This window comes from Mycetomoellerius zeteki, unplaced genomic scaffold (genome assembly GCF_001594055.1).
Source record: "Mycetomoellerius zeteki isolate Tzet28-1 unplaced genomic scaffold, Tzet1.0 scaffold149, whole genome shotgun sequence".
Classification (NCBI taxonomy): Eukaryota; Metazoa; Arthropoda; class Insecta; order Hymenoptera; family Formicidae; genus Mycetomoellerius; species Mycetomoellerius zeteki.
In genome coordinates, this window is record NW_017256436.1 from 463,239 (window position 1) to 481,203 (window position 17,965).

At 34.8% G+C, this 17,965-nt stretch overlaps 1 protein-coding gene across 1 annotated transcript; it reads left to right on the forward strand.

The window, feature by feature from the left end:
- Positions 1-3,624: 3,624 nt before the first annotated feature.
- On the forward strand, positions 3,625-17,645 carry LOC108732193 (uncharacterized). Its single transcript, XM_018462873.1, has 13 exons — positions 3,625-3,708; positions 10,100-10,259; positions 10,470-10,493; positions 10,578-10,693; positions 10,778-11,015; positions 11,482-14,130; positions 14,581-14,778; positions 14,928-15,612; positions 15,744-15,947; positions 16,042-16,176; positions 16,246-16,523; positions 16,608-16,808; positions 16,876-17,645. The coding sequence occupies exons 1-13, from the start codon at positions 3,625-3,627 to the stop codon at positions 17,121-17,123; spliced, it is 5,220 nt and encodes a 1,739-aa protein (XP_018318375.1). The 3' UTR covers positions 17,124-17,645.
- Positions 17,646-17,965: the final 320 nt, after the last annotated feature.

Consider the following 17,965-nt stretch of genomic DNA (forward strand, 5'->3'; position numbering starts at 1 on the left):
CTTAAGCGCAAGTACGGCAATCTTACCGGGGACCGGATGCCGCGTCCCGGAGCGCGCGGGGAGGCCCGGACGAGTCGCGGGAAGTACCATTCCCGCGCGATAAGGAGACCGCGGCAGCCACGCGGCGGTGTGTCGTGTTCTCTTTTTCTGTTTCAGCAAAATTTTTACAGATAAATCTCCGGTGGATGAAGGGAAACGACGGAGGATTACGCCCGTCCGAAATCCAGACCGCGGGCGATAAAAAGTGTTATTTACAGCTCCTCGGTACGCCGGCGCGGCCACCATCGATAATTTCCACCGGCCGTTCCTACGCGCCGCTCCCGCAAGCGATCGGAATAATAATACGCGATAATAATAGTGGGATTAACCGACGTCGCGAATATTCCTGTCAAAAATTTTCGAAACTTCGCTTCCAAGATATCTGAACCAGTTTCTGCCAATTTACATCTGCCAATTCTTGCAAATGTGCATATTATAGAAATATAGTGGGACTCGAGCATACTATTCTTAACGGATTAAGATCAAGCAATCTTTTTATTCTTAACACTTCCTCGTCAATCCTGTTCTAATCTTACTATAATCGTACGAATGAAAATTAATCAAAACGTATACGTGATCAAGTAACAAATTTATTTGAGATGCGAGAGCGCATGTAAGTAAAGATGCTAAAAATACGGAAGTTAAAAATGCTAAGAAGATCTAATTATACTCCGATATTATAATGTAATGTAGGCTCGAGGCATGTCTGATCTTTTACGATGAGCCTTTTTCAACGTCCGTTGAATTTTTCAGAAAATTTATTATTAAAACTTTAATGCAATCAGAATTTTTCGAATATCGACTCAATTTTGATTGAAGGAAGAAAATACTGGACTTGTACCGACGATCTTTTAAAGTTCGTTGCCTGCAGATAAAGACCATTATTTATAATTTAATGATAATCTTTGATCAAAAATTCTTTGCCGATCATGGCTGAGCTCTCTTCCCTGTTTTTTTTCTCCTTTTTCATTTCATGCTTGCTCCCTCTTCATTCAAAACGATAACAAGCATTTGAGTAATGACATATCGGCAAACTTGATTATAACATGGGTTAGTATTTTAATATTTTAGTGAAATTGTCTTACATAATAAACTATCGTTACTTTAAATTAATCAAAATAAAATTTTTATACTTTAGATTCTTATAAACTACAAAAATTTTTTATTAATATAAAAATTATAATAAATTTTTTCTCTTTTCTTAGAATATTATGACAAAAATTACGTTATTTTTATTCAAATATTATGTACCTTTTGTATTTTATGAAGGCATTATTGTATAATTCTTTCAATACTTTAATGTACACAATAATTTAAAACAATCAAATGCCACTAAAATTTTACAACCTGAATAGTTGTTTTTATACAAGTTGTCAAAAATTCTTATAATAAAAATTACGATATCAGTGTATTATAACTTTGTAGACGTAAGAACAAAATTGACTGCGTAACAAGTTCTGTAAATATATGCACGATTTAACCGGTGAGATACGTGGGATACAATTTCATATTATGTCCACCGTGAAAAATCACGGGATCACAAGGTTCGCTACCGTTAGCGAAATAATAATGAGAGATAAGACAACGGTCTTGATCTAGCATCATTATTAATAAGGGCGCGCGCTGTCTAATAAGTAGCATTACGTTGCTCCACCTAACATGCAAACAGTGGAATTATGTAGAACTGTTGCTTCGTAAAATTATTATACTAACAAAATGATGAATGTGCTGGCCTACCATTTTGTTGTTCGTAACACAAATTATATCTCGTAAACAAATAAATATATTTCTAATGTAAATATACGATAATGATGTTTTTCAATATAAGACACATATACTAGTGTAATATTTCTGCATACGAAATTACGCGTATTTATGTGTATTTTTTCATATCTTTATTGTCTATTTTACTATTTTGTCTCTTTTTCTTTTTTTTGTTGTTTCGTATCATTAGTATTGTTTATGTATTGTTTATTACCACTCTAAAAATATACATGGAAAGAACGATTGCTGAAGTACTTAAAAATGTAAGTATTATAGATCTGAAAATAATTTTGTTGGTATCAAAATAATTATGCAAGAAACTTGAGCATAATGAGCAATGCTGTAAAAAGTTTTGACATTCTATCTTCATGCAATCAACTTTAGCGTCCTATTTAATTATTTGGATAGTCCAACAAAATTATTTTCAAATCTGTATCTAGCTAGATTTTTAAATACTTCATCAAAACCGTTCTTTCATATGTTTTACTTTTTGTATTATCATATTGTTATTCTGTTCATATTAATAAATAAATAAACACAATATATATAAATATATGTATAAGAGAAGAGAATATTTGATTTATTACAATCTATATAAAAATATGCTTGTAACATATTGAAATCTCTCGATGCAGCGCTCGAGATCTATGCGAGCATTGAAATCTCCTTGACAGAGCATCATTATTCAAAAGTTATACAGTGTATTCTTTTTACGATTTTTCACTACATATTTTTGTAGAAGGAAGCATTATAGTAAAATTGGATTTTATGAGTATGTTCGAATCATTCATACTTTTCAAGATAACAAAAAATGTTATTTGTATCATTGCCCCGTTCAACGGTTGTTTAGTTACGAAAACGTGGTAGTTTTCGTGCAAAGATAGTGCAGATTTAAAATGTAAAGCACCGTAACCGTGGGAATACATAAAGTCAGCGTGGGGAATTCGTCGGGATGGTGTGTAAGCCGAATATATATACTTGCGACGCGCGACGTGAGAGACTTGGTCGAACGGGAAGAACGAAGATGAGGAACGGCAGTACCTCAAGATCTCAGATTGTCAGTTGGTGGTCAGCCGTCACGTAGGAAGGACGTGGTGGTGTCCCGCTTGCTTCGCCGCGCTTCACCTTGCCGCGCTTCACCTCTTCTCACTTCGGATCGTCTCGGAAGAAGCATCGCCTACATGGACGCTTCGTGTACGTGCTCTCCTCGAGAAATCAACAAACGCGATATGATTTATATCGGATTGACTACCGGTGCGAGTCAATAATTTGTTCATCTAAGTAAAATATTATATTTTTTTTTCGACAGCTGATAATAGTTCATTATGAACTACCTCAGTACATTGACCGGACAATAGTAATTAGCAGATGAACGTAATCAATTGAGTAACACAAGTATTTTCCGACTTAGAGAATATATTCCAAGTTACTCCGCATTGGCTTAACGGTATCTACCCGGACATCGAAAAGTGCATTCCCCTGCAACTTTGAGGAATACCGCACATGCAATTACTTTTTTTGATCCCGCACGTTGACCCATCAAAAACGTTAATTATTGTCTGCGACCGAACCTGCAAAAGAATTCCTTAAACGAAATCTGACTTTATTAGCGAATCTAATAGCAGTTATAGAGACACAGCAGCATCTCTTTTTTACAATGAGAATGCGAAGAATGCTTTGACACGATCAGCCTCCATGCAATTATCGTCATGGTGCACCATCGTCGTGGAATGTCATAAAAGCTAAACTCCGAATCTCGTGGGAAACAACGTACATCATAAATATAATTCGAAAGAAAGTAAAAATTCAAAAATCCAGACGATGACTTCCATGTGTGGCAGCGGAAAGAGTCACGCCGTGATGAATTCTAGCAGTTATTACAGGCCTAGTCCTTTTGCTTATCAAGTAAGTTTTCTTATACATTTATATTCTAAAAATAGAGCAAAACCATTTAATTTGAAACTTGACTTAAATCAGATAACTGATCTATTTTTTTTGTATTCCTAAGAAACATTCAATTGTTGTTCTTTATAAGATTTTCTTATAAATATAATCTTGACAAGTATAGTTACGTATATAATAAGAACATCTATTCAATAATGAGAGTGAGATTGTAACAAAAAAAAAACCGCTTTCCTGTTTCGTCGAGTCTACCTTTTTGCTGTAAAATGCTTTACAAGTTAAGTTGACAACATCAAAACACGTTTCTTCAACAAGTCATTTTCGATTTATGTCGAAGAAAAAGGGAATCTTGATGATTATAATATATTGAGTGTATTCCGACTCAATAAAATTTTATTATCACCTTTATAAGATATCCTTTAAATATATTAATTGAATTAGCAAAAGTTATCGATATTTCAACTTCGAAACGATTATCGTTCTTTGTGTCGGTAGTGATTCTACCAGCTTATACGAGTTGTAAAAAAAATGAAAGTTAACTCAGCAAACTGAGACGCCTATAAAAATGTATACGAGTTTCATTGAAGAATAAAACCGTAATCAGACAGACAGGATACACGTTTTTTTTACATATTTATTTCTAATAATACAATCGTTCACTTTTTGAACGAAACACATTGTTCTCTCTGTGAATTTAAACACATTGTTTGCTTACTCTCTTAAACTTTTAGACTGGTATTCGTAGTCGATTTTTATATTTAAGACTGTCTTAAGTACAGTTTTGAGATGTCATGAACCATTCAAAGAGCCGTATTAGCATCTTAAGACGTTACTTAAAACGGTCTTAAAATAAGAACGGATTATACAGTGAATTGTCACTCTAAAGAGTAAAATCTCACTCTTAAAGACTGAGATTCGAGCCATTCTTTTTCAAGACTGACTCAATTTTTATTCTTTAAAATGAAATTCCACTCCAAAGAATTTAGAGAGTATAAAATAAAATATATAATAAGATGATTATATAAATGTAGCATTAAATTTTGTAACTTCCGGTCTAAGATACAAAATCTATATGATAAAATTAATTTGTAAAAATCAAGAAAATTGCCATTTAATGAAGCTTAATACATATTAAGAATGATTTTCATATGTGTGAACATTTTTCTAACAAATGGATAGGAAGGAGTAAGTTAATTCCTTTATAATTCCTTTATAATTTATATATATATATATATAGACTTTACATCATGGAAACCTTAACCTTGCCTTGCACGAAAGCATTATATAATTTTATTCAGAGACACGGTCATGTCTCACGTTCACGCGCAATGGCGAGATAGACCGTGTATCTTTACGCGAGACAGCAAACTTCAATTATGGTATCCAATAAGGGGGGATATTCCTCGCACTTACATTTATCCTTGCTCCCTACCTGTTTTTGTTGTCTTTCCTTTTGTATCTTCTTTTTATTCACTTAATAGGAAGTTGAAATTTTTTAATCGTTATCAAGAAAAATACACCTGTGAGCTCTTTTTTGTATCTCTCAACAAGTCAGTATATCGTTACATTTATCGTTGCTCAGTTTCTTTCGGTAAAGAAGCTATGCAACAATAAATATAACGATATACCGACTGAAATAAGAACACACGACAACATGAGCAAATGTATATATAATTATATTTTTACACACGTATACAACTGTTTTAATAAGCACTGAATCTATCAATCCCTAATTTCGTGAAACTAATAATCCATTCTATTTTTATATATTTGAAACGTTTCCTTGTAATATTAAATAAAAAATATTTAGATTTTTCGACGAGTTTTAATTTCATTTACTTATCTTACGAATTATTAGACACATACACATGCAGAAATTTTTTGTCTTAATAAGTTTTTTCAAATTTCACGAAACTAGTAATTCATTCTATTTTTATACATTTGAGATGTTTCCTTGTAATATTAAATGAAAAATACTTAAATCTCTCTTGACGACTTCATTTACTTATCTTACGATCTTTCGAATTATTAGAAACATACACATATAGGTATTATTTCCGTTTTAACAAGTTTTTTCTTTTTATGCCAAAACCCATATCCCACACCGGCGTGGCGCCGTTCGCTTAATTGGCTGTTTAAACCCGATCGTCCGACACGTTCGCAACCCGTACACAATGGTACCGTTATCAAGTCAACGACTGTGAGCGATAATTGCGACGATAGCGATGCACTTTACTCGCGGTAAATTGTATTACGTGCGATAACCATCCCTGATGAGATGCACCCTCGCAGCCGAGAAAACTGGAATATGAACTCAAATCGTGTGGCGAGTAACGTTCAACGTATTATCAGAAAAAACGGATCTCTCATGTATTGATTGTACGCATGCACGCAACGTTTGCGCTTACGCTAACGATTATGGATAATATTTGAATCGTTTATCGCGCGCACGTTTAGACTGCCCCGGAACGTCGGCCGAATGATAATTAAGTCTCTTCGTTAATGAGCCGTGAGGTGAACTACGATGAAATATATCTATAAGGAATTACGTGTCCAGGCACGCCTTTATCTATCCTCAGAATTACTATAATAGCTGACAGTTAGGTTCAACGTACCTAGAATATGAATGTATGACGGTATGTAAAAAGTGTCCTATCATAAAGAGAAAATAATTTAATAGCAATCTCAATCTTGTGATGAATTGAGCGTTGACAAATCTTGACGGTTGAAAACTTTAAATTCGCAGTAATATTATGGAAGTGTTTTTAACTGATTCTTGAAGAGGATGGAGAATCAATCTTGATTTTATGTCATTATGTAATAGCTTCGAAGATCCGTATAATAAGTAACTTAACCTTGGAAGTATGGAATACGGTGGACAATGATTTATCTATCACTTTTCTAATCGAATTATGTAAGTGATTGTAATCTCTAGTATAGGCGGAAAAATTTTTACTTATATGAAATCTCGCGGAAGTATCGCGAAAATATCCATATAATGGAACAAATTATAACTGTATTCTCAGTATTCTCTCTTTGTCTCTTTCTTTCTCTGTGTATTCTTGAGAACTTGACTTGGTAAATTTAAACGCGGGAACAACATTGCCAGTAACGTTTATGAAATACTAATGAGCGATTATATAAAATAATCCAATGATATGTATCACAAAACAAATGGAGGAAGTTCCCATGTAGCGAGTACTTCTGCTTTAGATATCATCGTATTTCCTCGAGCAAAGCTCGCGTGAAGCTTAAGCTTTCGGTGTGAGGAAATTCTCGCGTGAAATACGAATTAAAAACACGGCGATTCAACTCGTTGTCTATTGTATTGTTGAGATATGTTTGCATATCGTAAGGATCGTGTGAGAACATAATCGCAAGGATGATGTTACTGACAATAAATCTTTCCAACTGATTTGTCGACGCCTACATATTCGATCGATTCCTGTTACGAGGATCTCTCCGAGTCGATTTAAGATAATACAAAGTATCTGCGGAATGTTCTGCACTTCTTGTGCGATATGTAATCGACACATTTTTTAAATACTCAAGTATATCAATCGTGATTATTTGTGAATGAAATTATACTTTGGCTTGTATCGTCTGGCACAGATAACGTAATGCGGCTTCGCAAGGCCCGGCCCTGGACAGACGTTACGATCTGTGTGTACCAGTTCCAGGTATACACACGTTCCTAGGGACCCTTATTAAACCAGACAAGGACGAGAGTTGCGGGAGCGTCCTTGAAGGATCTTTGCACTCGGTAAAGTTGCTCATACTCGCATCTTCTCGCGTTTTCTTCGTACTGCCCCTACGAAGGCCGCGCATTGACTTCGTCCAGGTCATGGTACGCACACGAACAATTGCGTACACCGGCACCTTCCTCAAACATATTATTTGCGGACCGAGGTCAAATTTCTTAACCGTCTTCAAATATTAACCCTCGTGTTTTGCGCTATACTATTAGCAGAAATTTTCGCAATGTGTTCCTATCTTCTCCATAGTAATATCCGTGAGCCTTGTTTTTATCATTCTCCATCATTCTTTAATTAAACTGAATCCTTGACGAATGGTTGACAATTAGCAGCTTGAGTGTCATTTGCAATGTTATTTATATAGTTATAAAGTTTTCATAAGGCGGCGGAGGTAACAGCCTTTTCAGGAATCGCATAGCTGTTACCACGCTTTGTGATCCACATAGTTGGATATGCTCGGCAACACTACTTAAGTGCCGCCGAGGATTATTCTTACGGCCTGCATCTTTGAAGAATATGAGAGGAAATGGTAAAAAAGATAAAAAGATACACTAAAAAGATAAAAGATACACTGAAAAGATAAAAAAACATACTAAAAAAGATGAAAGGATACATTAAAAAGAATATCCCAAATATAATTTGGGCTAACAGTTTTCTCTCTGATATTTGAATTTGAGATTGCTTTTTTCATATATTTGAAAAATTAAGAGAAATATTTACAAGCATGTACAAATATTTTTTTACAAGCATTAATTAAAAAAAGAAACAAGAAACTTGAAATAATTACAATATATAATATTTTTTCTCGTTTGTGATAGTACCTTCTGAAAGAAAGTGATCGTTGATCAAATAATGAAATGATAATAGAATCAATATGACTTTGAGGTAAGATTGTATACTGTTAGCAAAATGACATGTCATCATACATTAATTTGCCTATGTTTTCATGGATCATCAACTTCAGTACAATACCTTGAAAATTAAATACAAATTACTAAGTAAATTTATTTCTGTAAATTTACAACTTTCATAGAATATTAATTAAAAAATAAATAAATTATGCACTGTAAATCTTTTATGAGTGTAATTGCAACATCATAAGAAAAATATAAATAAGTAGCATGCAATAAATTAAAACTATCGCGCTTCATATTATCTACGCTACCGTGGATTGATAACATCATCATCACGATAATAACGACAAATCTGAAATAATTGCAAATCAGTTTAACGCTTATTTTACAAACATATTTAATTCAATAAAGTAAACATAAGCATGATATTTTTAAGATTGTTTCATAAAATATCATTAATTTTTTAATATACTCTAAATATTGAATAAAGTTAACGTAATACCGGTCTTTCTTATTTTCATAAATAATTCGAGCAATAACATACAGCATGCGCATAACTGCATGCAACAAAGAAAAATAAAAAACGAACGTCACGGGGATATTTTTTATGAAATCGTGACAATCTATGAATTTCTAACGGTTCCTTCTTTATATCTGGACATCGCATTCGATACGGTCGATTTCATCGATGCATTCGAGATTCCACCTGTTTGAACAAGATGCGGGGACGCGTATAAAATGTATGCCTTGCACTAATAATTTGAACGACGAACGCAAACAGAATCTAATATCTTCATAAGTACTTTGAAATTCTAAGCCAAACATTTTCCGAGATTCTTGTTAATAACAAACATAACTTTACTGCAAACTAAAATTGTTTTTAGATATTTCTTGTGATAATATAAATCACGTTCTCCATTAAAATAATACAAACACTGAAGATATTTTTGAATATAAATATTTTTACTGGTAATTTGCACCTTCGCAGATGAGATAAAACATCATGTATGTTGTGATGTTTTAAACAACCTTGAATTAATTAGCACTTAAGATCCGCTAAAAATTAAGATTTTTAGAGGTCGACGTATCCAATTTTGACCTAAATATTTATTATTTTATACTTAACAACTTTCTTTTTTTTCTTATGAGTTAGTTAAAGCTTTTTAATGTTTATCGGAAGCAACCGGAAATATCATTTAGATCTTACGAGGAACACTTAACCGTTTCGACTTTTATGAAAGCAGCCATGCTTGAAAATGCCGACAACACTTGCGTATGGCACATTTACCGCTAGACGAAATATTATGAATTTTCTACGCGATCTCGTCCGACAAGTCGAGCAAAGTCGAACGTGTTATTTCCATCTCGACACTTTGAAAATTCCTTCTTATCCATGCATTCCGTGCCGCCGGTGGTACCGTTAACAGGATTACTGTACACGTCTATATTTATAGCATATATATATTATTCAGCGATAAGTCGCGTGCCACCTGTCTCGCTTCGCTACGAATGTATACCAGATGAAAATAAAGGACATTAAGAAATTATACCGCTTACAAAAAATAAGAAAAATTGCCGTGTGCACGCGTTTATCGAAAAACGTATTATATGAGAAAATATCATTACAATATATGTTTCGTTATGCAATTGTAATGACAAATTGAGAAATTGGTAAAATTTTATATTTTAAATTATCTTTTAAATCAAGATTTAAAAACATGTTTAATCATTGAGAAACAGTCAATAGATAAAAAATAATATTAAGACTAATGATCCTCGTTACAGAATGACTATTATTTATCGCCAAGATCACCTTGGTCCAGGGCATCAGTAGCAAGAAGAAATGGTAGTACATGGAGGTTTGGCAGTGCCATGTTAATTATATCAGCTATGTTAGTCTTGGTCGTAGTTCTGGCAATTGCTGGATTAGCTCTATGGATGGGTGGTACGTTGAATGTTGAATTTATCATCCATTAAGTTGTTTAATTAAACTTTATGTAAAAGTTTCGTGTATGTAAAAAAATTACAAAAGTAGAAAAATAAATTTAGAAATTTCTTCAAAAAAATGTTTACTTTTTTTCAATTGAATTCAAAGTAAATCAAATAATAAATAAATAATAAATTAAAACTAATTATTATTAATTAAATTTTTCAGCTTTTCGAACAGATTCTAAAAATGGTGAGTTTTCTATATTCGAACAACACACATAATAATAAATAGCGAAATACCTTCACGTTTCAACCTTACGTTTCTCGGTTACAGCTATCATCGGATTTTCATGTAGCATCAGAATAGTAAGAGGCGAAAGGTATAATCCCATGTTAAAACTTAACACAAGCATGGTTTTTCGAGAAAAAGAACGAAAATTCAAAAATATTGTAAGCAAAATGTATATTTCAAAATTTCTACTACGTGTGTAAGGAGGAAAATCTCTTAAAAATTTATTATATTGTTATTTCCAGTTTGAGCTTCTATTTAGGAGAAGCGTGCTCGGTTTATCTTACAAACAAACCATGATAGACAAGTTTGAGAATGGGACTTTGAAAGTTTTCTTCAGATTATATCTCGATCGAAGGAAGATACCACGGTCAATCGTAAATGTCGAAGACACCATCCAAGACATTATTGCCAAGGAAACATACTCTACATCATCATTATTCAAAGATATGGAGTTAGATCTCACGTCCACATCAGTGAAAAGTGATTAGCGATAAGTTCAATGAATCTTTAGGCAAAACTGTACAAAAGCATTAAAATCTTCATTCTAGATTCCCGTATTTCTGCTACTTGTTTTCTCGCGTTGATCGTTCAAAGTTTTTCTCATCTATTCTTTATTTTCATTTCATTTCTCGTTTTATTTAAATTATTCTTGTTTTCGTTATTATATTAAACTTTTCTTTATTTCTGTTTTTTCTTCCACAAACATGTTTCACTCATTCCTCCTCTTATGCATTATATTTTGCACAACGTAATTCACTAACTCTTATATCTATTAACTTCTTAACAAAAATTCATTTAGCTACAAATATTGCATTTCATGTATTCACAATTCAAATCAGAAATCGAAACTGTCTAAATAAAAATTGCTTATTTTATACTTCAAGCATTTGTCTGTTCTTCTTTAAATAAAGTCAGTTTTGAGTACTCATCTTTGTGAAAATTCCAGGAATAAATCAAGAAAATATCGTGAACCAGAAACAAGGGCAGCAGAAACATACTATGATTACTAAAAATGGTTTATTACGACCAAATAGAAATAGCAGCTTGATTATGAGTTCAAAATCAAAAACAAAACCAACCAAGACCGACAGCGAGTCGAATATAGACTTCAACAACATTCCAACTATCCAGGGTACTTACAGAGCAACGAAAGTTAATATTACCGCAGAAAATTCAACTAAAGGAATATTCGAGCCAATAATAGATAGCAAAGGATTAGCCACTACTAGGAGAACGCCATTGCAAAAACACACCACGACATCAGAAAAAGTACTCAATCGCGTAGAATCTTCCCCAACTGACGAACCTTCGACATTGTTCACAAAATCCACAGCTATGGTCAATAAGGATAAATTGAACGAAAAAGAGGAGAATGAAATGAAAACTACGTCTTCAAGAACCACAACCGTTCGAAGCGATTTGGATATTTTCAAAGATTTCCTCAATCCAGATTTTGAAAATAATTCACCATGGAAACCGATCGTGCCGGGATATGTAAACACGGAATTCAAGTTGTTACCTAATGACGATGTCAGAGAAACCAATTATACAGAATCGACCACGCGGACAGTCATTTCGAAGACGAGTGATTTCCGCGATAATGTAAAAATGCCTAATGATGGAACTAGCACAATCTCAACGGTGCCCAAATTACCATTAGGTTCTGTCAACTTTCATGACGTATCCGAGATAAATACCTTCGATATCGACAACACCGATTTTCCGCGGGATAGAATCGATCCAGGTCTAACTAAACCAAACAATCATGAGAAATTGGACATTGAAGTCGCCGGACAGCTACCTTCGGAAATGTACAGTGTTAAATTAAAAGCTTCATCATATGATGGCAATGAAAGAGTAACTTCCAACTCTGAGAGCTCGATGACTCGCGAAGTCTCCGAAAATATTTCAATAAAAAATAAACCCTTTCAAGAAAAACATAAAGATTCAAACGCTCAAAACACAGAAGCAAAGTTTGATAATTCGGCATCGTCGATGGAGCCTGATGATGTATTCGGGTCACACAGTGATAAGAAAATTATGAACGACTCGTTCACGAGCGGTGTTGGCGTAGCCGAACCTGTACTAGACACGGAAATCGAATTGGAAGCGAAGAATCGGTACAGAGGAAGCAGTATTTTGGCGCCGACCACAGATGAAGATATGTTGCGGAATAGGAAGGTTAATATTAATCAGCAACCGATTTACACGAGTTACAATACTCCTGATTTAAATGGTGGTAGTCTTGGATCCAGCTTGATTGAGAATCCAGCAACAACAAAACCTTTTAGACACACGATACCCGTCGACAAAATCACATCCGTTGTAAATTATAGTATCAACGTTCCTTTTGATAACTTGGATGCTCCATCTCTTTCATTAATAGACACGTCTATTGATGAAAAATTGTTCCAAGACAAAGTTCTGACGCCATTACCACCAAAGAGAATCGTCGAAGTGGAAACTTCTGTCGTGGAGCACGATGATACGATGATCCAGTTACAAAGTGAACAAATTACATCAACAGAGCCAAATATCGTAAAAGATGACAATAAATCGTACTTTAGCACAACGGAAAGTTACTCAGAGCCAAAATTGATTGCCAAAGATTCGAGCGGTAAGAGAGGCGTATCGAGAAATTCAACCTTCGTCGAAATCGATACTGTCAAGCATACGCCTGGCGAATCGGAAGAAAACTGGGAGTCACGCGCGGACGAAGTTACAGCCAACAATGACGAATTACAAAGAAAGAAGGTTTATAACGAGACTTTGAAAGCCTATGTAGTAGAAAATCTCGTGACGTTGGCGCCTGTCAAGAGCAACACGGGTATTGGTAGGCCGGTGCGACCGAGACCAAAGATCGACTCTCCTGATACGGCTCTTTTGGAGCAATTATTCGGAGTGCACGATTACACGCACGACAGAGACACAACGGATACCGAATCCACATCTGAAGCTTCCTTCTCTTACAAGATCCAGAACTCTACAAAGTCCGATGAGAAGAACTCAAATCATAAAAGCACCATAGTGGAACAGATAGTCGAAGTCGTGACCTCCATCAGCACCAGAGTGTCGTCCAACATTAAAAGCGATCCAGTCATCTTAAAATTTATCGTCACCAATTCCACCACTAATCCAATTGTTCATTCGGAGAAGACTTCGACGTCAAACGACGAAGCAGATAAATCATCCGAATCGTTGATCCAGAAACGGCCACTTTTATCAGCGGCGAACTTAAGGACGATACAGACGTCGGACAGAAAAATGTCACTCGAAGAGAACAGAATTCTGTTGGAGAAGCTCAAGCAACTCGCGCAAATCAAAACGAATAACGATCCCGTACAAATCATTAGGAACAATTCAAACTTGAGCGAGATGTTGCAATCTCAAGATCACGCGCCGTTGTTAGATATCGAAGAGCTGAAGAAAATCGCCGATGTTGTGACTGGAAACGAGACACTAAAGAACACGAGTTCGGAATTTACATTGAGTCGGGACGGGGTGGAAATATTTACTAAAGTACTAAATAAGGAAGAGGATCAGACATACGAGACACATACAGTATCAATGATCGAAAAACTCAGCAAGACTAATGGTAATTATGCAAGCACAACGCGTTCAAACACATATAAGCGAGTGGAAAAGTATTAGTTTGCAGAGCTTGGATAGCTTCTGTAGTTTCTTCATTACAGTTATATTGAATTACACTAAAAATTAAATTTTTTTCTTATGCTGCATAAATTTTTTCACGTACCATTATATTTGATGATATAAATTCGTAAAATATATTTTTTCTTTTTTTCATTCCTATATTAATAAGTGCTTGGATATTTGTATGAATCTTACTTCAATAAAAGTAGACCTTGTGACAGTTGATAAAACTTTACGACTATTTATATTAATTCATAAATTAAAAAAGAAATCCATAAACTGAAAATTCAGTGTATTTCACCAATCCGTCGAAATTATGATAATAGCATTTTCAAAAAAATTTATGTATTTCAATATATTATCTACTTATAACAAACGTACCGTATTTTCGCAGATAGTTGCGTTGGTTTTCTGTGCGGAGATGGAAAATGCTTAGATTCCAGCGCGATTTGTAACATGTTGGTAGAATGTCCAGGCGCGGAGGACGAGGCTAATTGCACGTGCGCTGATTTTCTCAAAACACAGCTATTATACCAGAAGATCTGCGACGGTATCGCCGATTGTTGGGATTATTCGGACGAGAGTAATTGCGGTAAAATTATTTAATTCAGATTGTCGCGATAACTCGTAAAACTTAAAATAAGTTTCCATTAGCTCCAATTAACTTTCAAGGATCACCTAAAAATCTTCTCACGTCTCATCTCACGTCTCATTTCTTATTCGTCTAATTTTATTTTACAGATTGGTGCGAGAAAGGTCAATTCGTATGCGGTAATAGCAAATCCTGCGTTGATATGGATAAGGTATGTAACGGTTTTAGCGATTGTCCCGGCGGCGAAGATGAAAAGCAATGTACCGCTCTAATAGATGACGAGGAAAACATAGCTGAATCACGAATTGATCTTGTCTTGACGAAAAACTCATCAAAAAATCATTCCGAGACGATCAAACGTCTCGATCAAGTAATCGAGAGAGACAGTGAATCTTCTGTTACAGAGAGAGACACAACCACTCTATATATCCTCCCTGATAATTTACAATCTGAAAGATTAATAAACGATAAGAATGGCCTATCTTCGAAGTTAATCAATCAAGAATTGGCTCGGAATAGAGATGTGGAGGAGAGTAACATCGAAGTTGCTGTTTCCAGTAGAGAAACATCTTCGAACGTTTTAAGGAACGGTTTGATTTCGGGGAATAATTTGCATGCCAAAGATAACAGAACTTTTCCAGTAGCAAAAGTTTATAACAATAACGAGATCGATAATTATAACAATAAAGGAATACTAAGCATACGTAAAAATGGTAAATGGGGAAAACTTTGTTTTATCAATACAAATAGTCTCACACAAGAGCAGTCCGCGCGTCAAGTTACGTGGTCCATCGAGGATCTTGCCAAGGCTGCGTGCAAGGCCATTACGTATCAGTAAGTGACATCACCGTTAAAATCTCGATTAACAGAAATTTCTTTACAAAGTCATTTCTATAACAAAGTCAAATGTCTATACATTTTTTTCTATAACAAAGTTTTTTATACTGAAAGCCCTTTATTTGCAGAGATTACGAAATGGTGGAAAAAGTGTTGGATCAAAACCCGCCATCGAATCAATTTTACTACACTTTGTCGTACGATAAATCAGATCTTTCGGATAGAACAGCTTTGTCTTTCAAATCGTCTCAGTGCCCGGGCGGCGAGGTTCTTAAAATTAGATGCAAAAATTTCGAGTGCGGAATAAGAACTCAGGTGGCATCGACCGCGAGGTATGTCTTCATAAAACATTGCTGCACTAATTCCGTCGCGCATAAAGCTCGGAATTGAATTTTAAAGCAAATTATTCTCTTTTTGTCACTTCAGGATTGTCGGCGGTGCTAGCAGTTCCGTGGGCAACTGGCCCTGGCAAATAGCTTTATACAAGGATGGAAATTATCAATGCGGTGGTGCTTTAATCAATAATAGATGGGTTATCAGTGCTGGGCACTGCTTTTATCAGTAAGTTGAAAGAAAATTTTTTGTATATAGCTTCAATAGAAGGTTTTAATTAAAAGTACTGCTTTATAGCGCAGAGAATAACTATTGGGTTGCAAGAATCGGTGCAACTCGTAGAGGAAGTTTCCGAAGCCCACACGAGCAACTCTTACGGGTGGATTATATATCGCTACATCCGGATTATGTGCATCACGTATTCCTCAATGATATAGCTGTAATAAGACTCGAACGAGCGGTTAGCTTTAGCGATTATATTCGACCAGTATGCCTCCCGAAAGCACCGGTCCTCACTGGAACTGTATGCGTGGTCACTGGATGGGGTCAGTTATATGAAATCGGCAGAGTGTTTCGTAAGTAGGATATCTTGGCAAAGGTGATCGTAATCTTACATTAAAAGGTTTCGTATGATATATCTTGTTACTTATATTTAACAGCTGATACATTGCAAGAAGTACAAATTCCGGTCATGTCGACAGAAGATTGTCGACGAAAGACTCTATTCTTGCCGCTATACAGGATTACAAATGGAATGCTATGCGCAGGATTGGAGAACGGTGGCAAAGACGCCTGTCTCGGAGACAGTGGTGGTCCTTTGGTATGCTTATCACCGTTTGAAAATCGTTATGTACTACAAGGTATGAAATTGAATGTTTAATAAATAAATTTCTCTGTCCCTTGATCTAAATATCTTCTTTTAACCAGGAATTACTTCAAATGGCTACGGATGCGGAAGGCGAGAACGACCGGGCGTCTATACAAAAATTTATTCTTACATGTCATATATCGATTATGTCATCGCACAGACAGATATCCAACCTTCTGCAGTAGAGTTCTGCAAAGGCCACAGATGTCCTCTCGGAGAGTGTTTACCCAAATCACGTGTCTGCAATGGATTTCTGGAATGTTCCGACGGCAGCGACGAACGAGATTGTTCCACAATCTCGCGATAATACAAGACTGATATGTCAATATGATAATGTAAACGCGATTTATATTTATATAAGTAAACATTAGCGCAGTCCAATGAATAGATATGGTCTCATTGAGGGAAAACTAACGCAACTGTATATAAGTTATACGTAAAGATACATCGCATCAACGTCTTATTAAAGGCAGTACATATAAGTGTGTATTTTTACTTTCTCAAGTCATACAAACAATTTTATGGTATTAATTATCTTTCTATATACAAAGATGTGGTAATATCAATCTGTAGATAATGCGAGTTTGATATTAATTCACGTAAGTATCTACAACGTGCAATTAACAATTAAAATTTGCTTGAAAACAATGGATCATAAACAGCACCGTTTAAGATGTAAAAGCGAATTACAAAAGGAAATGTGATAGAACATTCCACGTTCTTTTATAGCATAGAAATAGAATTAAAGTACATTAAGCAGCAAAACTCAATAGACTGTTGCAAAATTTTAGAGATTCTATAGTTATATCTTCAAAAGAAGGATTCTTTTACTTCTAGACTAATTGTATATATATCGAGAAAAAGTAGAAAAAAAACTTTGCGATTATTTATTTAGAACGTTGCAAATCTCTCTTAATGTCGTGTTATTAATGGTCAGTATATAGATCTCTCTATATAGATAATGATGTTCAGGCAGATTGAAATTAACTTGATTTGTATTAATTCTGTTTTTAGACAAATGTTTTAAATTATGCTATTGGTAAGATCTGATCAAATAAAAAGTCTAGTCTATAATGTAAACAGACACGACTTATCTTCACAGTAATGTGTACATATATTACGAAATTATTATAAAATTTATAATTAATG

What these genes read in the sequence shown, in the direction of transcription:
- LOC108732193 (XM_018462873.1), top strand. Translation starts at nt 3,625, where the DNA reads ATGACTTCCATGTGTGGCAGCGGAAAGAGTCACGCCGTGATGAATTCT. An exon ending in CTAGTCCTTTTGCTTATCAA is followed by an intron (nt 3,709 to 10,099) that starts GTAAGTTTTCTT and finishes TCCTCGTTACAG; the next exon opens with AATGACTATTATTTATCGCC. An exon ending in TTCGGACGAGAGTAATTGCG is followed by an intron (nt 14,779 to 14,927) that starts GTAAAATTATTT and finishes TTTATTTTACAG; the next exon opens with ATTGGTGCGAGAAAGGTCAA.